Source organism: Myotis lucifugus, unplaced genomic scaffold, assembly GCF_000147115.1.
Source record: "Myotis lucifugus unplaced genomic scaffold, Myoluc2.0 scaffold_644, whole genome shotgun sequence".
NCBI classification, from domain to species: Eukaryota; Metazoa; Chordata; class Mammalia; order Chiroptera; family Vespertilionidae; genus Myotis; species Myotis lucifugus.
In genome coordinates, this window is record NW_005871692.1 from 244,209 (window position 1) to 271,831 (window position 27,623).

At 34.8% G+C, this 27,623-nt stretch overlaps 1 protein-coding gene across 1 annotated transcript; it reads left to right on the forward strand.

The window, feature by feature from the left end:
- The first annotated feature begins 527 nt into the window (after positions 1 to 527).
- On the forward strand, positions 528 to 27,623 carry LOC102431336 (cleavage and polyadenylation specificity factor subunit 6-like). Its single transcript, XM_014447350.2, has 10 exons — positions 528 to 758; positions 3,694 to 3,797; positions 7,737 to 7,882; positions 8,791 to 8,964; positions 9,094 to 9,204; positions 9,651 to 10,155; positions 11,272 to 11,387; positions 11,875 to 12,028; positions 15,401 to 15,593; positions 22,787 to 27,623. Exons 1-9 carry the CDS (start codon positions 645 to 647, stop codon positions 15,588 to 15,590), a joined length of 1,614 nt encoding a protein of 537 aa, XP_014302836.1. The 5' UTR covers positions 528 to 644; the 3' UTR covers positions 15,591 to 15,593; positions 22,787 to 27,623.

Sequence of the window (27,623 nt, forward strand, 5' to 3'; positions counted from 1 at the left end):
TGTGTGTGTCAATTTTTTTAAAAAAAGCTCATCTATTTGTATTAATTCATGTATTATTACTTTCACTTTAAGAGTATTTTACTTCCAAGGAAAGTTTTACATTAGTACTTTATTATGAGTCCATGTCATTCTTTTCCCAGAGGAACATTATTTTCCATGTTATAATAAATAGTGGAAAAATAGCTTTCGCTGTATAGACATTTACTTTATAGGTACTGTTTAAGAATAGAAGTTTGGCCCTGGCTGGGTAGCTTTAGTTCACTGTCCAAGGTTGTGTGTTCATTCCCCAGTCAGGACAGGTACTAGGAGCAATCAATGAATGTATAAATAAGTGGAAATCAACATTTCTATAATCAAATTAAAAAACAAACGTGTGGCATAAAGTTTTTGGCCTTTTTTTTTAATCTTCTATGAGACTTTAAAAACAAATAGTTGAATTAAATTGTGTGTTTTTTTTTAAATTAATAGTTGAATGAATTTATATTCAAATCTCTTTAGTGTAGTAGTCTGACTATTGTATGACTTAAAAACATTATTTTTGTATCCAGGAAGCTGAATATGGTGGGCATGATCAGATAGATTTGTATGATGATGTCATCTCTCCATCCGCAAATAATGGAGATGCCCCAGAAGACCGGGATTACATGGATACTCTCCCACCAACTGTTGGTGATGATGTGGGTAAAGGAGCAGCACCAAATGTTGTCTATACATATACGGGAAAGAGAATTGCATTATACATTGGAAATCTAACATGGGTAAGTAAACTTACCATATGAATTGGTAATTGATTTTGAGCTATTCTAGCAGTTAACTTTGAAGTTACTAAATTGATTTTTTCTATGTGCTTGCTTATGCAATTAGGAGGACAATAATAATACCTTTAGAACAAATTTCAGATCTTCTAGTTTTTAATTTGGTAGTCGTTCAATTTATTTTGGTAGACATTCCAATTAAATATAGTTCAATTATTTTGTCTTCAAATCAGTTATTTTTACCTATTCCTAAATGTCGGCTATCTCAATTTTACAAAGGAAAAATGTCTACGTAAGGTCTCAAACCAGGATTCAGAACTGTAAGAGAGAAAGAAACACAGTATGACTCCTGGTTTTAAAGTTTTCATTATCTAATTCCTGTTACAAACTTGCAGAGTTTTAATTTCTGCTCTTTTTATTTTGAGTACATTTATTAAAGCTGGGGACAGTGAATCAAGGAGGGGCTTAGGATAGAAGAAGCAACAGGAGAGAACCTAGGCTGGGCTGCTTTGGTTCATTGAGAAGTCAGAGAAAAGGGGCTTTGGGGACATGTTCAGGAGCTACTCCTGGACGAGCTGCTGCCGCCCTTTGCTCTTCTGGTTGCAGATCTTGGGGAGGATCTCTTAGAGTTTAGGTCCCGTAGAGTTTAGTAGCGTGTGGGGAAAGGAGAGGGAAGGGGAAGATGCTGGAATACTCACGGAAGGGAGAACATGCTAAATTCTGATCTTAAATTTTTTTTTAAATGTTTAATTTCTAATTGCTGGTTGCTAGTATACAGAAGTACAGTTTATTTTATTTTATTACAATTTTTTTTAATCCTCACCCAGGGATATTTTTCCATTGATTTTTTTTTTATTTTTATTTTTTAGAGAAAGAGGGAAAGACAGAGAGAAATATTGATGTGAGAGAAACACATCAATCGGTTGCCTCCTGTACAAGCCCTGACCAGGCCCCAGCCTGGGAGGGCCCTGCAATCAAGGTACATGCCCTTGACCGGAATTTAACCCAGGACCCTTCGGTCTGCAGGCCGATGCTCTATCCACTGAGCCAAATCGGCCAGGGCTGCTCTTAAATTTTTAATCTTATTTATGGAAATACTGCTATCTGTACATTCTATCTTAATTTGCATTTATGGGACTTTAAAATTAGTGGTTGGGAGTTTCATTAACTGGATTTTTAATGTAGCTATTTATAATTTTATTAGCATTAAATACTCACTAGAGCAGTGATGGCGATCCTATGACACACGTGTCAGAGGTGACACACAAACTCATTTTTTTGGTTGATTTTTCTTTGTTAAATGGCATTTAAATATATAAAATAAATATCAAAAATATAAGTCTTTGTTTTACTATGGTTGCAAATATCAAAAAATTTCTATATGTGACACGGCTCCAGAGTTAAGTTAGGGTTTTTCAAAATGCTGACACGCTGAGCTCAAAAGGTTCGCCATCACTGCACTAGAGCAAGTCTATAGAATTTTTATCTCTACTTTGAAATGTGTATTATACATATTGGAAAGTTTAAAAAATTGTCTAGAAATCAAAACTTGTCACTCCTCAGAAGAAGACTTGACTTTGGGTAGTGAACACATAATACAATATACCAGAAATTTTCAACAAGAATATTGAAACATACAGTACTTGATTGTTTAGTCAGGTGCACTGACCTCTTTTCCCTTAGATTGTCAAAGGAAAAAAATGACAACAGCCAACACAACAATAGTCATCTGGTGTGAATGAACAAAAAAAATACCCTTTTTTTGTCAGATCAGCAAAAAAGCATATATTTTGGTATGCTATTGAATTCTGGTAGTTTATGAGATGAAAAAGGTTGAAAATCACGGCAATATACAGATGATGTATTACAGAATTGTACACTTGAAACCTGTATAATTTTATTAACCAATATCACCCCAATAAATTCAATTTTAAAAAAATACTTGTCACTCTTCAACTTCCTTAATAGCATTTTCTTTTAAAATATTTATATTAAAACACACACGAATTGATTAATCTTCTACCACCCAATCTGAGAAGTTTTATAATATTGGAGACAGTAACAGTACAGTAATGGAGAGAGGTTGATAATTACATCTTTGAATCTGGACTCCTCCATTTATTAGTTTTGTGATATTAGGCAAGCTTGTTAACTTCTCTTTCATCGTATGTGAAATGGGAATAATAATAGGACTTATAAGACTGTTTAAGAGTTAAATATTTGATATAAAGTACATGGTAGGTACTCAGTACATGTTATTTTTTTCTTTTTATCATACATACATATATATATATATATATATATATGTACGTATATATATAGATATGTATATATAGATGTGTGTGTGTGCTTTTTTTTTTATTGACTTTTTACAGAGAGAAAGGGAGAGGGATAGAGAGTTAGAAACATTGATGAGAGAGAAACATCGAGCAGCTGCCTCCTGCACACCCCCCACTGGGGATGTGCCCGCAACCAAGGTACATGCCCTTGACCGGAATCGAAGCTGGGACCTTTCAGTCCGCAGGCCGACGCTCTATCCACTGAGCCAAACCAGTTAGGGCTATCTTTTTAAACGGAATTTATTTCCCCAAATGGTTGCCTTTAGGAGAGGAAGTGACAAGTGATACTAGTTTTATTTAAAAATATTAAATCTTTGCAGTTTAATGTTGGAAGAGACCAGAAACTTCTTAAGATAAAACAACCCCCACTATCCTATCTCTAAAGATATGTATCTTCTAATTTCTGAAAATTATCAAGGAATGCATTTTGCCCTCAGGTACTTTTGTGCTATTTAAAAATTGAAGACTAATTTGCAACAACTGCACTTAGATTTGAACTGAGCATTAATTTTCTTTATTGTGAGTTTACCCTTAAAAAATTGAAGCAATAAAAATCTTGGATATGTTTTAATGGTTAACGAGGGGGAAATGTCTTGCAGTGGACAACAGATGAAGACTTAACTGAAGCAGTGCATTCTTTGGGAGTAAATGATATTTTGGAGATAAAGTTTTTTGAAAACCGGGCAAATGGCCAATCAAAGGGGTAAGATGTTTTTCCCCTAAAATAATTTAGTATTTTTGGTGTTAAATTTTCTTCAAGTTAATGCTTTCTATTCACATGTGTAGGATGCTGTGTTATCCACATTGGCAGGAGGTTCTTAGCAAAGATTTGTACTCCATTTGTCCTGTGATATAGCTCACTAAAACTAGTGGAGCTGCAAGTGTGGACAGATTGTGTCTATTCTTTAATTTTCCTGAGTTTTCTCCATCAATGATTGAAATTATTATTGAGATGATAGTTTCAAGAAACGTTATTACCCCAGGGATTAAAGCAAGGGTCCTCAAACTATGGCCCGCGGGCCACATGCAAATACAAATACTGTATTTGTTCCCGTTTTGTTTTTTTACTTCAAAATAAGATATGTGCAGTGTGCATAGGAATTTGTTCATAGTTTTTTTTCAAACTATAGTCTGGCCCTCCAACGGTCTGAGGGACAGTGAACTGGCCCCCTGTTTAACAAGTTTGAGGACCCCTGGATTAAAGGGTCGGGGAAGATGGGCAACATGAGAGTAAGTGTAACTTGGATGTTTTGCTTTATTTTTTTAAACTGTTAAATTATACACATGAGATAGGAACATTATACAACACATATTCAAAATTTAAAGAAAGCCATAATCTAACCATCCATAGGTTATCACTCTTAACATTTTAGTGAATATAGTTTCAGGTTTCGTCATAGCTCTTCATGCTTTTATTGCAAAAAAAAAACCTAGATTACAATTCATGTGTTTTATAACGTGTTTGATCCAGGAGTAAAACAAGCATTATCAGTAAGTACATATTCTCTTCTAATGTCTAATTCTTTCCATACCTTGTATGCTTCTGTAATTTATTTTACCATTATTATTTTTGGTTATTTCGGTTGTTTCCAGTTTTTGCCTATTATACCTGTATTACAGCAGGAATCGTTTTATGTAAAACTACCTTCTGAACTTTTGCAGTAGCCGCCTATTAGGTGTTCCTGCTTTCACCCTAATCTCCTAAAGTGTATGCACATAGAAGTTGGAAAAAAGTGGCACCAATATTAGTCTACTCAGAATCTTCTAATAGCTTCTATCTCACAGTGAAAGCCAGAATCTTTACTATGGCCTACAAATGCTATGTGATCTGTTTTCCAAAAACCTCTCTGACATTCTCTCTTAACCATTCTTTGCTTCCTTATGCTGTTTCAGCCATAGTAGTCTGTTTGTTGTTCCTCAAATACATTCCTACGTAGGACCTTATACATGTGATTCCTCTTCTGGTTTACTTTTTCCTGCAATGTTCATATGGATCTCATTTCCTTCAGAACTCTCTTTTAAAAGAGTTCCCTTCCCAACCATCTTAGTGCAAAATAGCACCTTCTATTTCCATCACTGTTTCCTGTCTTTATATTTTCTGTTACTATTGTATTTTTACTTGTTTATTACCCTGTCTCCCACCACAGTATAAGATTCATGCAAGCAGAGACTTTGTTTTGGTCAACTATTGTATCCTTAGCCTTAGTATGGTGCCTGGCATGTAGGAGTTGGTGTATTGCTCACTAAATACATGTTAAATTAATGAATTCATTAAATTGTTGCTAAATTTAATCTTGACTCACAACAGCAGAATTTTTGACAACAACAACAAAAAAAACTGGAATAGGGGTTCTAGTTAACAACCATTTTGAACATTAGGGAGAAAAGGGTTCCAAGCTCCTGAGAGTCCTGATAATTTAAAATATCCTGTAGCTGTGCAAAACTGTTAATCTTTTTTTAAATGTATTTTTTTTTAACTGCGGTGTAATTCACATACCAAAAATTCACTTTTAAAATCTTCAGTAGTTTTTTAGTATATTTACAAAGTTGTTCAACTATTACCACTGTTTTATTCCAGAACATTTCATCACCCCAGAAAGGAATCTCATACCCATTAGCAATCTATCTTTATGGATTGGCTTATTCTGAACATTCCATATAAATGGAATCATACAATAAGTGGTCCCATGTGACTGACTTCTTTCACTTAGCAGAGGCTTTCAAGGTTCATTCATGGTGTAGCATGTATCTGTACTTAATTATTTTCGTGGCTACGTATTTCATTATATGGATGTACCCTCTTTATTTACTTGATGGACATTGGGGTTGTTTCTGCTTTTGCTAATTGTGAATAATGCCCCTATGAATATTCATGTGCCAGCTTTGTGTGAACATAGATTTTCAATTCTTCAACATATACATATACCAGGGGCCCAGTGCATGAATTCATGCACCTTGAAAGGAACTGTGGGCCGCGAGGCTGTGTTGGACACAGGGGCAGGTGTCAGCCCAGCCCCTCCCGCCGCGGACCCTGGTTCCGTGTCTGCCAGCAGCCCCGCTCCCGCACTCCCACACACTGACAGTGCCGGCCCCACTCACACCCACCGACAGCCCCACTCACACCCGCTGACAGCGCAGAGCGATTGGGGTCAGCGCCAGCAGTGGGTGCAAGGAAGGCTGGTACTGTCAGTGGGTGCAAGTGGCGGCTGTTGCTCCAATCGCCCCTCAGGAGCAGGTGGAGGTGGAGAAGCCCTGAGGGGCGATAGGGGCCGGCAGCCACCGCTCACACCTACTGATAGCACTGAGTGATCGGAACTGGCGCCGGGCACTGGCAGCGGGTGTAAGCAGTGGTTCTGGTGCCAGCAGTGGGTGCAAGTGCCAGGCAGGACCACAGTGTGTGGGAGCAAAGAATTTTCAGTAACCACTAGAGGCTCGCCCCGATTACAGCGACCAGCGCCCTGCCTTGGTCTGGCATCCCTGCTCACCTGCTTCACTATCCCGCTGGGCCGACATCTGCCATGTTCCCTGCGTGCTCTGGGTAGTCAGCGCATGCCATAGCAACCTGTTGTTAGGTTGTTCGATTTGTTCTGCTGTTCAGTCTATTTGCATATTAGCCTTTTATTTGTTAACTCTGTATTTAATTTTTTGAGAAACTGCCTGATTGTCAAAGTGGCTGTGCCATATTACATTACCATCAGCAGTGTATGAAGGTTTCAGTTTCTCATCCTCACCAAGACTTGTCTTTTTTATTAAAGGTACTCTAGTGTGGCCCAGCTGGTATGGCTCAGTGATTGAGCGTCAACCTATGAACCAGAAGGTCGTGGTTCGATCTCAATCAGGGCACATGCCTGGGTTGCGGGGCTTGATCCGGTGTGGGGCGTACAGGAGGCTGCCAATCAATGATTCTCTCTCATCATTGATGTTTCTAGCTCTCTTTCCCTCTCCTTTCTGAAATCAATAAAATGTATTTTTAAAAAAGAAGCTACCCTAGTGGGTGTGAAATGGTATCTTATTGTAGTTTTGATTTACATTTCCCTGATAGTTAATGATGTTGAACATCTTTTCGTACTGGCATTATTCATAATAACCAAAAATTGGAAACAACTCAAATGTCCATCAATGAATGGATTTTTAAAATGTGTAGTATTCATATAATGGAATATTATTCAGCCATAAAAAGAAATTAAGTACAGAAACATACTTATAGCATGCATAAACCTTGAAAGCATGCTAAGTGAAGGAAGCCAGTCACAAAGGACTACATATTGTATGGTTCCATTTATATGAAATGTCCAAAATAGGCAAATCCATAAAGTCAAAGTGGATTAGTGGTTGCTTAGGGTTAGGGGATGAGAGGAAATGGGAATGAGGCTTTATGTTGGTGTGGTGAAATGTTTTAAAACTGATTGTGGTGATGGTTGAAAAACTGGGAATGTACTAAAAATCACTGAACTGTACATTAAATGAGTGAATTGTACATGTTATTTAAAAAGTTAAAGATGAAAGTATGAACTTGTATAGTTTTAATTTAAGTATTTTGTTTTCTTAGATAAAATTGAATTCAGGCTATTTTCTTTTTAATTATAGTAACATTATTAATCTCTACTCGCTTTCTATTCCCATCCCCTTAAACATCTTTTAGGTTTGCCCTTGTTGGTGTTGGATCTGAAGCATCCTCAAAAAAGTTAATGGATCTGTTGCCTAAAAGAGAACTTCATGGTCAGAATCCTGTTGTAACTCCATGCAATAAACAGTTCCTGAGTCAGTTTGAAATGCAGTCCAGGAAAAGTAAGCAATTCCTCTGAGGCTTTTATTGAAAGATGTGTATTTTAATCAATTTTGCTAGCATTTATTAGATATTATACTAGAAAAGTCACCTTAATATTTAGTTTGTTGGAGAATCCATTTTAGGAAGTCCATACTTTGCATTTGATTTAATTACTGGTTATGACTGTGATCCTGTATGCTGGAAACCTACTCCCATTTTTCTCTAGGTGTCACAAACCCATTATTATTCAACAGTGTGCAAGTTCTGTAGCCCTGCCATTCTTGTCCTGTCATTCCCCTCCTAGAGAAAGGAAGAAACTACATTCTAATCCTTAGATTGAAGGAAACTTATGTGGATGTGTGTTATGGTGGTGGAGAAACCACTGATAACCAGAAAATATTCGTTGATTTCTGCTTGGCACCAAGACCTTTCACCACTTGGTAAAGTGACTATAGAAAAGATTTGCCATTGCCCACTTATGAATGCTATCACTTAAAGAGATAAGATGGATGATCATGTATTAAACAGAAATTCAAGTGGTTGGTATTTTTTTAATGTTTTAGCACTTAAGGCTTAATTAACAAGAATATGTTACAAAATTTAAATGATTTATGCTTAGTGAAATTTGGATTTCTGTTGGAGAATTTGGTCTTGGCTGCTGCAGAGAGTACTGTATTTTGAAAGTAACTCATACTTATTCATTGGAAATACATATGTGCCTGGATATTTTGAGACTTCAAAAGAACGCAAATAAATGTGAATGTTTTCCTAATCAATACTTCTCAAGTAGTTTGGAAAGGGCCAAGGCATCTGCAAGTTAGTGTATAGTATAAATGATCTTTGAAATGTGGTTGTTTCTAATAATAATGGTTACATTTCAGAGAACTATTTTAATAAATGCTATTTATGAGTATTTGGATATTTGCAGCTACACAATCAGGACAAATGTCTGGGGAAGGTAAAGCTGGTCCTCCAGGAGGCAGTTCACGTGCAGCATTTCCACAAGGTGGTAGAGGACGGGGCCGTTTTCCAGGGGCTGTTCCCGGTGGGGACAGATTTCCTGGGCCAGCAGGACCAGGAGGGCCACCCCCACCTTTTCCAGGTAAATTTTTTCTTAAAATTACCATGGATAAAATGTGTCTATCTAATACCTCTTTTCCTTTTCTCTCTTTTCAAGTAATGCATTATTGATGTGACTTACTCTCCTTGTTATGCTATTTTTGGAATCCAGGAAATTTGATCAAGCATCTTGTTAAAGGAACTCGGCCTTTGTTCCTGGAAACTAGGATTCCATGGCATATGGGGCACAGCATAGAGGAAATACCCATTTTTGGCCTAAAAGGTCTTTATTTTTCTCCAAACTTGCTTGACTTATATATAGAATATTTACATCCGTCTTATTTTCTTACCTCTTAAAAAATTCTTTCAAGACAATTTTTCCTTATTTCACTTTCTAGCTTGGCATCAGAGTAGAATATAAGGTGGGTGATTTCACTGTAAGAAATGTGTGTATGCTGAAAGATGGAAACTATCGCTAAGTATAATTGTCTTTAGTAAAGTTTTTGTTTCAATAATTTTTCTTAAGCATAAATTGAGGAAGTTAAATTTGTAAGGATATACTTTATCTTTGTAATTGTTAGTGTAGCATTTACCATATGGGTTTTATTTAACAAGAAAGAATATTGGTCTATGAGTTATGCTTTAAAAGTATAATCTTGGCATGAAGGTTAAAATACTTTATTGAAGTGTGTTTTTTTTTGTTTTTTTTTCCTCCCCTTTATTCTATAGCTGGACAGACTCCACCACGTCCACCCTTAGGTCCTCCAGGCCCACCTGGTCCACCAGGTCCACCTCCACCTGGTCAGGTTCTGCCACCTCCTTTAGCTGGGCCTCCTAATCGAGGAGATCGCCCTCCACCGCCAGTTCTTTTTCCTGGACAACCTTTTGGGCAGCCTCCTTTGGGTCCGCTTCCTCCTGGTCCTCCACCTCCAGTTCCAGGCTACGGCCCCCCTCCTGGTCCTCCACCTCCACAACAGGGACCACCTCCACCTCCAGGCCCCTTTCCACCTCGTCCACCTGGTCCTCTTGGGCCACCCCTTACACTTGCTCCTCCTCCGCATCTTCCTGGACCACCTCCAGGTGCCCCACCGCCAGCTCCACATGTGAACCCAGCTTTCTTTCCTCCACCAACTAACAGCGGCATGCCTACATCAGATAGTCGGGGTCCACCACCAACAGATCCATATGGCCGACCTCCGCCATATGATAGGGGTGACTATGGGCCTCCTGGAAGGTAAGTTAGTATGTATCTTTGAATGCAGACTTGGTATATTTTGTAGAAGATATTCTACGTTCCATCATTGAAGTTTTTAAAACGTTATGGTCTTTCCCCAGATACTTAATTTTCTGTGTTATTTTCTCTTCTTATTATAAAAGGCAGTATGGTATGGTAAAAAGATACACAGAACAGGGTTGGGAATAATCCAGCTCTGCTACTTGCATAGCTATGTGATTTTGTGCAGGTCACTAAATCCCTGGGGATTCATTTCCTTCATATATTTTTTAAAAAAATATGTTTTTGATTTTTTTTTAGAGAGAAGTGGGGAGAGGGAGCGAGCAATAGAAACATCGATGAAAGAGAACCATCACTCACATCAATGGGCTGCCTCCTGCACAACCCCTAGAGGGGATAGAGCCCAAAACTCGGGCATGTGCCCCGACCAGAATTGAATCGGTGACCTCTCAGTGCATGGGACAATGCTCAACTAACAGCCACGCTGGCTAGGGCTACATGTACAATTTTCAATGTTGTCAAGCAGCTTTAGAAAATCTTGTTGGCATTTTACTCATTTTTTTAACCAATATTTGCACTTACTGAGCACCTTTTATTTTCCAGATACTTTTCTAGGATTTAGTGGCAAACAGGATAGTCTACAGTCTTGTCTTGCCTGAGATTCTATTAATCAGACATTTATTATCCTTCATTTGTGAGTTGGGCCCTCTGCCTGGAGTATCTAAACGTAATGAAACCAAATTGCTGTCCTTGATTGTGTAGGCTATATTTTTTGCAGTCAACATTTTGTGTGTGTATTCATCAAAAAATTTCTTACCTGTTTTCTGTGAGAATTAAAAATGTTATATTGTAGATATGTAAATATATCATTTCTGGCCTCCACAAAGAAGATTTCTAAGCTGCTACTTCATTTTATCTGTAAGATCGTGATATTAGAGAATTTTGCTTATTAGATTTGCTTTCTTACTAGGAGAAAATAGCATGCTTCAATTTGGAAAAGTAAATACTTGCTCTAAGGCACTTGTCAAAACAACCAATATAAATTGCTTTATGTACTGTTAAGACTAAGTTAGAAATCTGTTGTGTATGAGTTAAAGTTTATTCTGATTTTTATAGGGAAATGGATACGGCAAGAACTCCACTGAGTGAAGCTGAGTTTGAAGAAATCATGAATAGAAATAGGGCAATCTCAAGCAGTGCTATTTCAAGAGCCGTGTCTGATGCCAGCGCTGGTTTGTGTATTTCTTTCTGTATTAATACTTCTTAATTATGTTATTATGAATGATTGTTTCTATATAGTAGTTATTTATATATTCCCAAGTCAATTTCTCTCCTTTATTTAAAAGGTATTGAAGAAAGCTGTGTGTCACAGTGTAATGGAAAAGCCCCTAATTTAAAATTTTTAGATGTAGATTTAAATCTCAACCCTGACATTTAATGACTGAGGCGCCTTAGGACCACTCATTTATTATCATATTTACAAAATGGTAACGTGCTTCATATAGCTATACTAATAACAAAAAACTGCTAATTTTATGCACAGAAAAGCCTTTTGCAAATGGTAAAATACTAAAAAAAAAAAAAAAATCTTCTGTGGTCATTTTAAAGTTCACTCCTTGTGTAAACTGCTTTATATTTATACTCTTACTGCAGAGGTGATTTGGTGGTATTTTGAAAATAAAATTTATTTGACTTCATCCCTTCTTCTTCCCCTCACAGGTGATTATGGGAGTGCAATTGAGACATTGGTAACTGCAATTTCTTTAATTAAACAATCCAAAGTATCTGCTGATGATCGTTGCAAAGTTCTTATTAGCTCTTTGCAAGATTGCCTTCATGGAATTGAATCCAAGTCTTATGGTTCTGGATCAAGGTAAAACTTTCCTGTCTCATTTCTATTTAAACCTGCTACTTTTACATATGGAAAAAATATGTTTGGGACTTTAAAATAGGACTTTGATTATACTTACACTTGATCATTTCACTGTTTTTGTACTTGGCATTCTTTCTGTTAGGAGCCCTTTTCCTGAAAAAATGTTTTTATTGATGAGGGGCGGGGGGAGCGCGCACACACACACACACACACACACACACACACACACACGAGAGCCGTGGGCTGCCTGCCTCCTGCACGCCACCTACTGGGGATTGAGCCTACAACCTGGGCATATGCCCTGATCAGGCATCATATGGGACACTGCTCAACCAGATGAGCCATACTGGCCAGGGCATGGCTTATATTTTTCATGCCTCAACTCAGTCTAACTTATAGCAGGAGTCTTCTCCCAGGACATTTTGTCAGGTTTTGTTATTGCTTCCATAGTACTACTATAATCTATTCCTGTTTATTATTAATTCACATTTATTTTCACTATACATGTTGAAAGTTGGAAGGGGCCTTACCCATCCTATTCACTACAATATTCTTTTTTTAAAATAAATTTCTTGGGGTGACATAGATTCAAGTGTGCAATTGTATAAAACATCATCTGCATATTGCATTGTGTGTTCACCACCAAAAGTCTAGTCGCCTATTTTTGGTTGTTTTTTTTTTGCTCTTAAATATATTTTACTGATTTTTTACAGAGAGAAAGGGAGAGGGATAGAGAGTCAGAAACATCGATGAGAAAGAAACATCTATTAGCTGCCTCCTGTACACCCCCTACTGGGGATGTGCCCGCAACAAAGGTACATGCCCTTGACCAGAATCAAAGCTGGGACCCTGCAGTTCGCAGGCTGACGCTCTATCCACTGAGCCAAACTGGTTAGGGCTAGTCTTGCTTTACCGCTATTTATTTGAACCCCTTTACCTTCAAAATCCCCTCACCCCCTTACCCTTTGGTAACCACAATACTGTTGTTTATGTATGAGTTTTTTGTTTATTCCTTTGTTGCTTTCTGTTTTATATCCCATGTATGAGTGAAATTATATGGTTCTTGTCCTTTCTGTTTGGCTTATTTTGCTTACTATGATACTCTCAAGATCCATCCATATTGTTGTGAATAGTGTTTCATCCTTTCTTATGGCTGAGTAGTATTCTGTTGTATCTATGAACCATATCTTTATCCAGCCATCCATCCACGGACACTTGGTTTTTTCCATGTCTTGGTTACCATGTATGATGCTGCGATGAACATAGGGGTACATATATCTTTACGAATAAATGTTTTCTAACTTTTTTTTGGTGTACCCAGAAGAGAGAGATTCATTCCTGGGTCATATGGTAGCTCTATTCTTAATTTTTTGAGGAACCTTCATATTTATTTTCCATAGTGGCTGTCACTACAATATTTCTAATGAATATACAGAATGGGTGTTAAGTAAACGTTTCTTGAACAAGGGAGTTAATGAATGGATTATCTATTCTTAGTTTTTTAATTAGGTAATTCCATATTTTAGCATTACTGCTTACCTTGAAATTTTTCATACTTTTTAATGGTAGATCTTTAATCTTCACATGATACTCTGAGATCTGTCTTTTGTATAATTTATCTGGTGGTAGAATCTTTTTCGTAAAGTTAAGGAAAAAGAGATTGTCATAGTCGTGGTCCCCTACTTTATAATTATTACATTTTGACCCATTGTAAGGACTTTTGTATCTGAACAAATTAGTCATAGCTAAAAACCATATCTCACACGGTCTTCTTTTAAACATTTTAAGTCCAAAGTAAGCACCTAATAATGAATTTCAAATTTTTAAAAGTATTTTAGGCAGCATACTTTGTTAAATTACCTGTGGTTTGTTTTTTAAGTGGTTCATGAAACATTTCTCTTCATTAAGTAACAATGTGAATAATATCCCAGTCTTTACTAGTGGTCGTAATTAGTGGGTTTTCTTCTTTGCTTCCCACCACTCTTCTCAGCCTTCCCAACAAGCATGTATATATTATTAGAAAGTTTCTTAGAGGAGTGACATTTTTTAGTTAGTTATAAAGGTAAAATTGATATTTATGTATGGGTTTAGGTAACCTGTGTTAATAGGTGGTAATTTTTTTTAACTTTTAAAAAAAAAGATGTTTTTATTGATTTTAGAGACAGAGGAAGGGAGAGGGAGAAAGAGATAGAAATATCAATGAGAAACATTGATCGGCTGCCTCCCGCATATCCATGTACTGGGGATCATACCTGCAACCAAGGCATGTGCCTGACCAGTAATGGAACTGGTGGCCTCTTGGTGCATGGGATGACGCTCAATCCACTGAGCCACACCAGCCAGGCAATAGGTGGTAATTTCTTATAAGTCCCATTGTATATTGAGTGATTTCATGAATTTTATATCTACAAAACTACCTTCTGTATGTTCTTTAGCTTGAAATAGAAGTCCTTTGAACTTTTCTCTTTCACCTTTCTGTTTGTTTGTTTGTTTGTTTACTTGTGTTAATTCTCACCCGAGGCTATTTTCCCTTTGATTTTTAGAGAGAGTGGAAGGGAGGGGGAGAGAGCCACATCGATTGGTTGTCCCCCACACGAGCCCTGACAGGGCTGGGGATCGAGCCTGCAATCAAGATGTTTGCCCTTAACCTAAATCAAACCCGGGACCCTTCAGTCTTTGGGCCGACACGCTATTTGCTGAGCCAAACTGGCTAGGGCTTACCTTCCTGTTTATTATTCGGTGAACAATACATGTCTATTTTAGACTACAAATTATCTATGTATATAAAAACCCAGCGACCAGAATGGCGGTGGCTATGACGCACACTGTGGCAGCCAACCAGCTTGATCCAGGCCCTGATCAGCCCCAACACCCCGATCAGGGGTGGGGCTGGCTAGCCAACTGCCCATGACCCCTCTCCCTCGCCAGCCCGGCCCGATGGGCCCCCATCTGGGTGGGCTGGCCAGACCCCACCTGTGCCTGAATTTGTGCACCGGGCGTCTAGTAATAGATAAAACGTGATGTGTGCCATGTTCCCAATATTTGGGTGAGTATTTTTAAAAATGGGAATTCTGGGTTCATGATTATAGGTGTGTTGGTAAATCATTGATGTTCAAGATATCATGAGTCTGAAATAGGCCTATAAAATTTATTTTTGCCTTAGAGATTTTTAAGCACCAGAATTTTTTTTTTATTATAGCAAAGGTGAAAATTTATTGAAGAACAAGTACAGATTCCCACACGGGGAAGGGGAAAGAATCTCACAGCACAGACTCCCACGTGGGGAAGGGGAAAGAGTCCCCAAACACTAAATATTGAAAATCTTTTTAAGTTATCCAATATGGAGAGCATTAATCCAGTAATTTCTTTTAGAAGACGTGAACGATCAAGAGAGAGGGACCATAGTAGATCACGAGAAAAGAGTCGGCGCCATAAATCCCGCAGTAGAGATCGTCATGATGATTATTATAGAGAGAGAAGCAGAGAAAGAGAGAGACACCGTGACCGAGATCGGGACCGAGACCGAGAGCGTGACCGAGAGCGCGAGTATCGTCATCGTTAGAAGGTGGGTATTCCTTGTCCTATTGTATTTAGTCTATGCATTATTAACAGTAATTATAACTCCGAGGCTATTGTTTATACAGTATATACCTACATTTTAAATGGTCCAACTACTTGTTCTGAGTTTAATCTTCTGGAACCATCTGAGGCAGATGACAGGTGAGTAATGACAGGTAAAAAATTTGACCTCTTATCTTTGAATATTGTATTGCTGAGTTATAACTTTTAGTTTTCAGATTGTTAAGGGTCTTAAGAAAGCAAGAAAATAATCAAGAGGACTCATTGTCTACTTCTAAAATCCAAAAATTGGAATTCTCTTAATCATATAATTTGCATATGACTTAAAATATAAAATACAAGGAATTATTTCTCTCATTACATATATATATATATATATATATATATATATATATATATATAGTGCTTGGACTTTAAAAAGTAAATTTTAAAGTTTCTCTTCTGGAACTAACTTCATTCATTCATCCCTAAAACTTAAAAATGCAGGATGGTTTCTCAACATTGAAAGAGCTTTTCTACTTAAAAAAACAAAAAACCCAATTTTTAGTAAAGACACTTTTTCTAGCACCTGGTTTTTGTTTTTAAAAGAAAAAAACAAAACACAGTATTCTTTAATTTGGAAAGAAGATATGAACCTTAATTAAAATGGGTTCGGGATACTTCATATCTAAGAATTTTTAATTGTATCAAATTATTCATCCCAGGTTAGAATAACCGTGGAATAATTTTCTTTGATGTTTCATTCATAACCATAATCATTGTCTTTTTTTCTGTATTTTAAAACTTTCTTGTGTACATTTTTCATAAAGCAGTAAGAGTTGTCTGTTTCTACTTCATTTTCACGTGTAATTTTATTTTTATATTGTGAACAGCATTTATTCATGTGAAAAGTGGGAGGAGGGCACTATAAATGCTTGTGCATGTGACACAAAGGTTATTCTGTAAACAAATTTTTTCTTTATATGTTGTTGGCATACTCAGATTAGACTATAACTGTGTAACTACTCTTTACACAGTTATTTCCCATAATCATGGGGAACATTGAAAATTAAGTGATGGTAATTGTTAGTATTGAAACTGTTATGGACAAAATCAAAGACTATCAATGTATAATTTTGTGATAGAAGAGCAGTTTATTTAGCTAATAGATATGTAGTTTTTGATAATTTAGTAAATAAGCATGTCAGTCTTATTTTTATGATACCTAATAATCTATTCCATTATTTGTAGTTTTAAGAGCTCTTTGAAGTGAAAAGGCCAGTTTTAATGCTTTTCCTTGCATTTCAATATCCTAACCCTGACAGTTAATGACTCAGGGGTCTTAGGGCATTCCAAATATATAGTATATTTATCAAAATTTCAATTTTAAAATATTCCTCCATGTATTTGTATTATAGAACTTAATATAAATACTTCTCAAAACATTTCTTTAATGTGATGCAAAACATCTTTCACTTTTAAAATTGGGCTTATTGAAATAGGTACTGTTTTTCGGATGAGTAACAATTGAATACTTGTATCATGTAAATTTAAACATTAAATTTTAAAAGATACAGGTTTTGATACCCCTGGGTTGAACAGATCTTATTTCATCTTATGAAAAAATTCTCAGTGTCCATCAATTGCTTAAGATGAATTGTGGCCAACTTATTACTTGAATGCTTATCAGCCATTTCATTTTATAGTAAGGTACAGGTCCTACAAGTTATTTTTAATGAGTTTTCTTACTGGTTCTATTTAAAACTAGCATAGTCGGCCAAGTAAACTCCTTGAAAAGTTCATTGTTGATTTTAAATACTTTGAATTAACTAACATTACATTCCAGTAATGGGTACATCTAACTATATCATGCCTTGAGTTTTGTTAGATTCAGACATTAACTATGAATTGCTAACTTGAAAACTATTGTTGACATTTTTCTTAATCACTGATGTGTAACCATACCAGAATCTTCATGTTTTGTTTGTACATTAATCAGAATTGAGTTGCAATATTGTTATGTGCCTTCATCCAAGCAATATTTTTACATAAGCATTTCCAGTGCAAAAATTTCTGTTATTCTGGAATATTATATCTTTGCTATATACCAAACTTATTGTTGATGTAGGGATGGGGGAGTGGGATTAAATATAATCAAGTGAAAAACTTTTAAAAATAAGCAATATCTGCATATTTAATCACCTTTAAGGTCTGTTGACCTTTTTAGAAGTTTTTAAATATGAGTCCTTTTGAGCTTTCAGGTAAATCTTAAAATTGACTAAATGGAATAAGAGTACCTTGGAAGCTGAAGTGAATGTCAGAAAGTCTGTATACAAATAAAACAATGTAATCTATTATTAAAATGATGAATGGCTAAAAGGGCAAGTTCTTAATTTAACTGGAAACATTATGATGTTGGCAAGCTGTTAATGTCTGTCCTATTTTAATTTTTTGTGTTTGAACTGTTGGTAATGTTAATTGCATTCTCTCATTAAAAAAATGTATTAGTTTTTCTAAAAGCATACAATATCTAGGTTCAAATAGATAATATTTCAATGAGAATATCAGTATTGTAAATTTTTGGTATGTAAATACATTGTGCTTTATACGCTGTAATTTCTGCCTATTCTCAGACCACTCTGAGCAAAATAAAAGTATATCAGTGTTGTAAGGTTGTACACTTACAGAAATAATTTTACTTTCATAGTTATTTTCTTTAGGTTGCATTCCACTTATTATTTCTGTTAAGAATTCAGTTTCTCTTTGTGTATTGAGGAGTTGAAACCAAATTATTATTTTTAAAAATATATATTTTTACTGATTTCAGAGAGGAAGGAAGAGGGAGAGATAGAAATATCAGTGATGAGAGAGTATCATTGATGGGCTGCCTCCCGAATGCCCCCTACTGGGGATTGAGCCTGTAACCCAGGCATGTGCCCCAATCGGAATGGAACCATGACCTCCTGGTTCATAGGTCGATGTTTAACCACTAAACCACACAGATCAGGCCCAAATTTTTTTTTTAAATACTCTTTATTTATCTTTCCCTGATAAATGAGTTTCACATATTCTCAAATCATTACCCATTTCTTTGATAAAAATTTAAGCATCATGATTAGAATATGGGTTAAATAACTACACTTTTTGTTGAGTGATTACTTCTGCCATAAATATCATGATCTTAAATGTTACTGCATAAAATTTAGGGCACTTTGCATTTCTTACTCAGTTTATAGCTTTTCATTAATTTGGGGAAAACAAAAGTTTCTTACATTAAGATGTTTCATCTTTTTTCTTCTAATAATTTTTATTGATTTCAGAGAGGAAAGGAGAGGGAGAGAGAGATAGAAACATCAATGATGAGCCCTAACCGGTTTGGCTCAGTGGATAGAGTGTCAGCCTGGGGACTGAAGGGCCCCAGGTTCGATTCAGGTCAAGGGCATGTACCTTGGTGCGGGCACATCCCCAGTAGGGGGTGTGCAGGAGGCAGCTATTCGATGTTTCTCTCTCATCGATGTTTCTAACTCTCTATCCCTCTCCCTTCCTCTCTGTAAAAAATCAATAAAATATATTTTTTTAAAAAGAAAAACATCAATGATGAGAATCATTGATCGGCTGCCTCCTGCATGCCCCCCACTGGGGATTGAGCCCACAACCCCGGGCTTGTGCCCTTAACTGGAATCAAACCCAGGACCCTTCAGTCCACAGGTTGATGCTCTATCCCAGGGGTCCTCAAACTACGGCCCACGGGCCACATGCAAATACAAATATTGTATTTGTTCCCGTTTTGTTTTTTTACTTCAAAATAAGATATGTGCAGTGTGCATAGGAATTTGTTCATAGTTTTTTTTAAAACTATAGTCCGGCCCTCCAACGGTCTGAGGGACAGTGAACTGGTCCCCTGTTTAACAAGTTTGAGGACCCCTGCTCTATCCACTGAGCCAAACCAGCTAGGGCAAGATGTTTCATCTTAAGAGTTAGTGTTACTTTAAGGCATATGTGGAAATTAAAATTCTCTTAATTATCTGATGAATGATCCTGGTGGTAATGAAATTTAAAAATTATTTCTGCAACTCTTAAGTCATCTAAGGTCTGCCTTGTGTTGTCCAGCCCTGTGTTTTCTTTGTGGTTTCCTGTATATCCTTACTGCTTCTTTTGGATATGCTAGTTCTCACTTCTTTCACTCTGATTTTCTTTGCTTTTAGTATTATTTGTAAAACCTGTCTGACTACCAGCTGTCTAAAGTGCAAGAGGGTAGGAAGTGATCCCTTGGATATATAGTGTGTTTTTGCTCATTGTGGTTTAAGAATATGGTTGTTTACAAATAGTGTCCCTCTTTAAAAAAAAAAATCCATGCCAATGTGAGTCACTTTGCTCTCTCTCCATCTTAATGTGAAACTTATTATCATTGTTCTAGTTTGTAAATTAGATTGTTTTGAATGAATATTTAGTTAACATTGTTTAACAAGAACTTAATAACCAACAAAGGGCTAAGTTTGCCATATATGCTATCCAAATTTACTAATTTGCTTCCTGTGGTAGCATGTTTTAACTCTCACAGTGAATTCTAAATCACATAAGCTTATTTTGAAATGTCCATTTTGTGAACTTTTGAGGACGAAGCTGAGTTTTGTTTGTGGTTAAGTTCATTTCTACTATTTAGTGAACTGCCTAGAGTAACATCATGTAACGGTTTTATAGTGTAATAAAAGGCTTTAGTTTAAATGAGGTAAGTACTAACTCTAAAGGTAGAAAGCCAAAAATATGAAATGTTTTGGTAGTAAGGGAACTTTATGAAAACATCTACAGTAGACAGAATTTTGTATAATATATCTATGTCGATGCAGGAAGGAATTTTGATTTTTAAAAGGATTTAACTTATATTTAGAGACTTTTTTTTCCCTCCATTCCTCTCCTTAAGGAGAAATTTTGAGGTAAAAGTGAATTTAATTTCACTGGGTTAATTAAAAGTACATCTCTAAAATTACATTAGCATTCTTTAAATTAAATATATTAATGTAAAAATGTATAAAAGAGCCATATCAAATACACACTTGAATCTTACTTGACAGATGAATTTGCCATGGGTTTAAGATACTGATGCTAACAAATTTGCTTAGTTTCTAACAGAAACACTCATAATTTGAGTTTTTACTATTGACTTAATTTTACATTAATCTCAAAATGCAGATGCTTCTCTATTGAAATTTTATAACTGATAGCTAATAAAGCAAGTAATTGTTTTGCTTTGACATAAAAAGATTTGACCAAATGTTACTCTCAAAACAAAAGCATTGATTGTATTTGTCACTTTTAAGCTTCTTTTTGATATCTTTGTTTATGTAGATGTTTACTTAGAAATTTGAGACTATAATATGGAATCGGATTATTGGAAATGGATTGTATTGCCTTCAAATTTGCTTTCATTTGGGATTGTGTATTTTGTATATCCAAATGGATAACTGTAAAGTGTTTAGAAATAGAAATAAAAACTGGATTTTATGTCTGTATGGTAAAATTGAGAAACTTATTAATAGTAAAGATCTAACTATAAAGTATAATTATGCAAAAGACGAGTGCATTCGTCCTAGATAAAGATGTATGGTATAATTTCACGAACAGGATTTTCTACATTAAAAACAGTAAAATTCTCCATTGGAGTGATGAATGATATAAAGTTGCAGTGTATGTCGTGATTTTTGGAAGGGTTGGGTGTTTTTGTTTTGTTCACTGTGACCTTAAATAATTTTTCCCTCTTAATGATTCATCTCTCCCAGCATAACAAAAATATAGGGTGATAGCAATTTTTTGCAATAAGATTTGTTACTTTTTCAGTAATTGTTTTTTCATATTCCTTGTCTCTTTAATACTGTGATACTAGTTTTTAAAAGTGATTGCAAATAATAAAAATAAAACATTAAAGCTGCCTTTCTAGATTTTTTTTTCATGAAATAATTCCATCAAAAGGTTCATCAACAATAAGATAAGGGTACTGTAACAGGTAACATTAGAAATGGCGTAATTATCTCTTTGAAAAACATGGGAAAATAGAAACTATTTAAAAGAGAAAGTCCAAGATTATAACATTGCTTTTTCCTTTTGCAGTTACACAATGTAGGTTTTTACTGCTAGGCAGTGTGAATGTGATATGTGTACTGATGCTCTTAAGATTCTTAGAGCCTAGTGGAGAGGAAAGGACATAAAAGATAAAATGTATAGTTTGATAGAATATTAGGTACTCATAATTACAGAGCAAAAATATTTCTTAACTTATGGCAAAATATCACTAAATATTGTGCTCTTTTGCCTCTTATTGAAGTGCTCTCTTGGGGTTTATATTTTAAATACTTGATGTTTCAGTGATCACTTATCCAAGTAAATTGAATGGCTTTTTTTGTGAATCTCTACTTGAAGTTTGCACATTTATGTATTCTTAAAATTTTAGTTTATCAAATTCATTGTTTTTTTTCCCTTTATGTGAGTTTTCAGTGAAATTTATTGTAGATTCCTATTTAGCTTGTTTTTGGTTAGTTTATTACATTAGATATTTAAATATAGGAGGATGAGAGTGAAAGTAAAGTAAATGTTTTAAATTTGTATTACGTCTGAAAATTTGTACATGGATGTTATTATATTTATTTAAATGTGCATACTAAGCTATATATTCATAAATTTTGTAACATGGAGGACCCTTTGATTGATAACATTTGCAGAAGTTCCTGTATGCTGTCAAATAAATACAACTAATTTGTAAAATAATTTATTGCATTTTATATTCACTTCGCATTTAATTGTTAATGCATTCTATAGAATTGATATGTGTTTGAATGAAAATATTTACATTAAAATCAAGCATTTAAAAATTATTTTGTAGTATGCATATTTTAGAAAATGACTTATGTTTCCATCGTCACAGAAACAGTAGCTGCTATATTTTTTTTCTTTTCTGTTTCAGTCATTAAATGTATAAGACATTAAGGTCCAAAAAGAATGAAATCAGAATGTCTCAAGTTTTAATCATCACATAAATTGGGAACATTTCTCCACCACAAAGGCAGCTACTGTTTCAATTCTTACTTTGTGTTAGAATACATAACAGTGAAATAGATGCACGACTTGTGTTTGTATAGTTAAGCCAGCGTTTTTCTGTGTATTATGGGGAATAGCAAAATCTACATCACAAATTTTGACACATTACAGCTGAAGGAAGAGGAACACCTTCCAAGACAAAACAGTCTTCATGAGGGAAACATGACGCTTGTCCAGCAGTTTGCTTCTTGTGATTGAACTGAACGTGTAAGGATTCATGGATAAAATGAACAGGAATAGATCTGAATAAAGCAAATCTGCATAAATGGTAACCAGTAGCTCCTTTTCTTTTTTATGTTGCTTAACTGTTTTTATTTGAGGAAAACCTGTGTGATTTAAAAGTTAAAGCTTTTGCAACTTTATTACTGGTTATATACTTTTTGGCCATTATAATGTGCAAGCAATTGAAACAAATGTCAAGTAAATGCTTGTTTTTATAGTAGTTTGTTCTTGTTAAAAATGTTCATATGATAATGTCTGTAAACAGCACCACTTTGATTACAATAGATGTAGTGTTGTAATAAACTGTTTAATGGGGCTGATGTGTAAAGCTGTTCAAGTTATTTGATGTTTACACCTCAGGGAAAGTCTTGTGTTTAGCAATATCTAAAGATAATGTTACTATGACATTTATACTGTCCTCTAAAAAGGCGTTGCAATAGCATTTTTGGATATGCATCAATCTAATCTTGCATTCAGTCAATTAAACATACTAATTAAGTGTCTGTTGCCCTTGGTTTGATATTAGGATAGGTTATTACACGGATATTTAATATTTCTATATTCTGCTTTTCTAGCTCTTTTTACCTAGTTAGCTTGTGGTTTTGCTGAATGGTATGTAAACCTATAAAAACTGAAATTTCACAGACAGCAATTCAGGCAATGTGTTGGGGTCAAAACAATTTTGTGGTTTTAACAATTTAGTTAAAATCCATGCATTATTTGCTACAGTAATGCAGCTTAAGTCACAACACAAATGTACTGAAATGCTTAATTGTAAACTTCTGGTATTGAAGAAATATTTTGACAATTTCTATTTGATGCGGCAATTACTTGTGGTTTTATATTGATAGTGCTTATGGTTAATTTTTGAAGCCATGGGCAATGTAAATACAGTCATGCAGCAGACATATTTGAGTAAAGAGAGCCTTAGTTTTATTTTCTGGTTACTATATAGATTTCTGAAGGGTGTGATGTTTATTAACATCAGGTTGTATTCTCCCAAATGTGTAATGGGAGATTATAGGTATACCCTATCTATCTCCATAGTTAAAGAATTCTGTGTATTTTTATGCAACCTATTGATTCATGCTAGAGTTACTTGGTTAATCAAAGATTTTTTTTTCAAACCTGCCTTGCATAAAGGCCCACAGTATAAGCACTTGCCTAGCATATGTTCTTAATTGCAACATTAGCATAGGCAATGTCACCTTGATTAGCTATTTTACAGGAAGGTTATTCTGAATCACTACAGAAATTTGAGTGAAAATCCTTAAGCAGGTTATAAATTATTTTTAAGATCTGATTATCTTTGAGAGGTCTTCTGATAATACACATTGGTTTTTTAAAAGTATCGCCAAATTTTAGGACAATGCTTAAAGTTTAGGTACCCTAGATATTATGTCATGTGCAACTTTAGAACCCTCCTGAGATTTGCACTGCAGTTCTTCACTTAATCTGTGTGCTGTCACACTAGTTCTTTCAAAATTAACTGTTTCAAATTCATATTACTGCCAGTTTTATTTTAAAACATTTTGTTGAGTTTTCATGCATGGGATCATTGGTGTTTATCAGAACTCTTTGCTCTCAAATTTTTTAAGTGTTTTATCTTGTTGAAATGCACTTGCCTTTTAAACATTATTTGAGAGTTGTATCAAAATCGATTTTCTTGTTTTGTATATAGGTGTTTTTTCATTTTTGTCATTTCCTAGTTTTTTATATTTTAATTATAATGCCCTAATGCAAACTACGGACATAAATCTATTACAAGGGAAATTAGTTAATAGTAATCTCAAAAGGTAAGTAAGTATCCATGTGAATAAACATTTCTCTGAACAATGTTAAAATGGAATCATAGAAATCTAACTGTTTGAACTTGAAATGAAACTGGAAATTTTATGCTAATTAAATCCTTCATTTACTTTCTCACTTTTTATCAGTGGAACCCTTTAATTGCTCATTCTGTGTCACTCTTCTCCCTACATGGCTTATCTCATTATGTGACTTATTGCAGACAGTGTGAGTGTACTAGAATTGCTTGCTACTAGTTCATTATTTTTTAAGTGTCATCAGAAGGAAATAACTTTTTGGTTTGACTAATTAAATTTCACAGTCTTGTTCTATCTGATAACATGAATGTACAGCTGTAAAGGTGAAAATTGCAATCCTTATTTTATTTATATCCCTTCTGTTGTTTATGGGCTGATGTGATTTTTAAAAAAATTTTTTTTATGTATAAAAACAATCCAAAGAGATAAGTCTTTATTTACATAGACACCAAAAAGAGAGAGAGAGAGAGAGACAGAGAGAGAGAGAGACCGGAGACCTTTCAATTTTTTCTTAGTTACAGTGGATATGAAAACAAACGTGAGTTTTATTTTAAACCATAGCATTTATTAGTGCTATGCAGTCACATTCCTTTTAGTCAGTAAAGTTATGTGAGTGATACAGCACCTGAATGGTATTGCTTCCTGAAGCAACACTTTGAATTGAAGTGTGCTGCTTTTAGTTAAAGGACATTTGTTGTAGAAAGGATATTCCAGTGTAAATTTGGAAGTGTTTATTTGGTCAGTTTTCATAAGCAAGATTTGGACTAAGTTAAGGTGGCTGGTGATCATAGTTTAGTCCATTTAATGTTCCCTTTACCTCACATATTCTTAAGCAGTTAACTACAATTTGGAGTTCACAAGTAACTTATGGATTGTAGCTTAAAGTATTTTTTTTTTTTTAATTTCTCCTGTGGAGAACATTGCTGGGGTTTTTGTTTGTTTGTTTGTTTGTTTTGGTTTTTTTGGGGGGTTTTTTTTAGTTTAAGGTCAGTTCTTAAACACAGGTTTTAATGAATGTTGTATAACATTTTATAGTGAAAGGGGAAAATTGTTGGAAGGGTAAAGACTTTCCCTTACATATTTAAATGTGCCAATAATTAAATAAATACATATTGTTTTATACTATGAGATGCTACTACAAGACTTTCTGTTGGAGTGCTCTCGACATTTTGGTTTTTATTACCTGAATGATCATTGCATTTTCTGTATCTTATAAGATGGCCCCAATTTTGTGTTTTAATGTTCAGTCTGTTATTTTTAGAGAAAGTTTATGTTCTGAATCTTTACCAAGAATATAGTATTGAAATTATTGGCGCTTTGCAGATACCTGCCCTTTAAATTTTAATTCATTAAGTTCATTTGCATCCCATAGCCGTCTGTAAATGTTTCCCACAGTTGTATGTACTTAAATGCACGCTTATCCATTGTACATATCTGACATTTTTGTGCTAAAATACATTAAGTGGGGATTTTGTAGCAAAGCATTCTATTTTTCTGTTCTTAAAGTGTGTGTGTTGTTGTTTTATTTTTTTACATTAATCTTCAGTTTAAACACTGGTGTATTTTTTTTAGCAACTTGACTCTTAGAAGCCTTAGACTAATTTTTAAATAAATATTCAACCAAAAATTATAAATTTATTAAGATGTGGCCTTACATATAGCATTCCTTGTGTTAGTAATGTGAAAGTTTTAATTTAGAGAAATCAGAAGATTCAGGATTAAAGTTTCATTAAGTTGAAATAGAAAATGTGCTAAAATGTCTAGGCTTCTGGGAGGAAGTTCTTAATATACTCTTCTTTCTTGGCATTAGAAAGAAGCAATGTGAATTTTTATGAATATTCAAAATATTCAGGCAATTGTATCCTGTTCAGATTAATTTAGATTTGTCTTAACCAATGTTTCTTTAAAATTTCAGGTTTTTGGCATTCGCTCTGAGTATGCAGCTAGTATGGTTTTTAATGTTTTAAAGACTTCCTGCTATATGAAAATTGTAATGGGAGTCTTTTAAAATATTAGGTAGAATTTCATTGAAATCACACAAATCTTAAAATGTTATCTGCGGATAGTATATACTACAGAGAGTTTTCCATTCCGTGTGTGAGTATTCTAAAACTCTGCCATGGGTGTAAATGTTTTACATTAATTTCATAATTAGACTCATAAATGAAATTAAACATTTCATTTTGAAGATTTTTCTTTCTTGTTACATTGTTACTACGTAACACTTCTCAGCATTTTGTAAGTTATTTTAAAATACAATGGTGGATTCATGTTTATTTTTTTATGTTGAAAATTGAAGTACTCAGGTGGTATTTAATGGGAAAGGAATCTTTGGGGTAATAGTGTATTCTAAGGAATGCATCTATAACATTGATGACTTTAGCCTTAAAAAAAAGGTCTATTATTCCTTCTTCCTCTTCATTCATTGGTATATTAGCAAAGTAGTTTACAGCCTTGTACAGCCTTACAGAGTTGTTTTACAATTTTGATGGAAAGACCTTAAAAAAATTGTATCATATTCCAGTATCCATGAATTACAGAATCATGGTTTGTAAATAATTTGTCTAATACCAGAAGGCCAAAGAAAGTCTTGAAATTTTAGCTATTGAGACTCTATGGTGACTTCACACAATAAGATTTCTGTGCAAAAGGTAAGGTAATCAAATGACATATTTTTGGTGTCCATGATAACTAGACTTCCATATTTGCTTCTACTAGAAAGCTCATTCCATTTTATTAAGATGTTTGTAATTGCAATTTTATGTTTAATGTTTACTTTCTTTCTTTAGCATTTAGGTGATTGTTCAGCAGTTTGCTATATGGCCATTGTTGGCCTTAAACTGCACTAGTAACAAGCATGGTATTTATCTTGTATTGAAAATAAACCAGTTTTGATAATA

What these genes read in the sequence shown, in the direction of transcription:
- LOC102431336 (XM_014447350.2), top strand. Translation starts at nt 645, where the DNA reads ATGGATACTCTCCCACCAACTGTTGGTGATGATGTGGGTAAAGGAGCA. An exon ending in GCAAATGGCCAATCAAAGGG is followed by an intron (nt 3,798 to 7,736) that starts GTAAGATGTTTT and finishes AACATCTTTTAG; the next exon opens with GTTTGCCCTTGTTGGTGTTG. An exon ending in CGTGTCTGATGCCAGCGCTG is followed by an intron (nt 11,388 to 11,874) that starts GTTTGTGTATTT and finishes TTCCCCTCACAG; the next exon opens with GTGATTATGGGAGTGCAATT.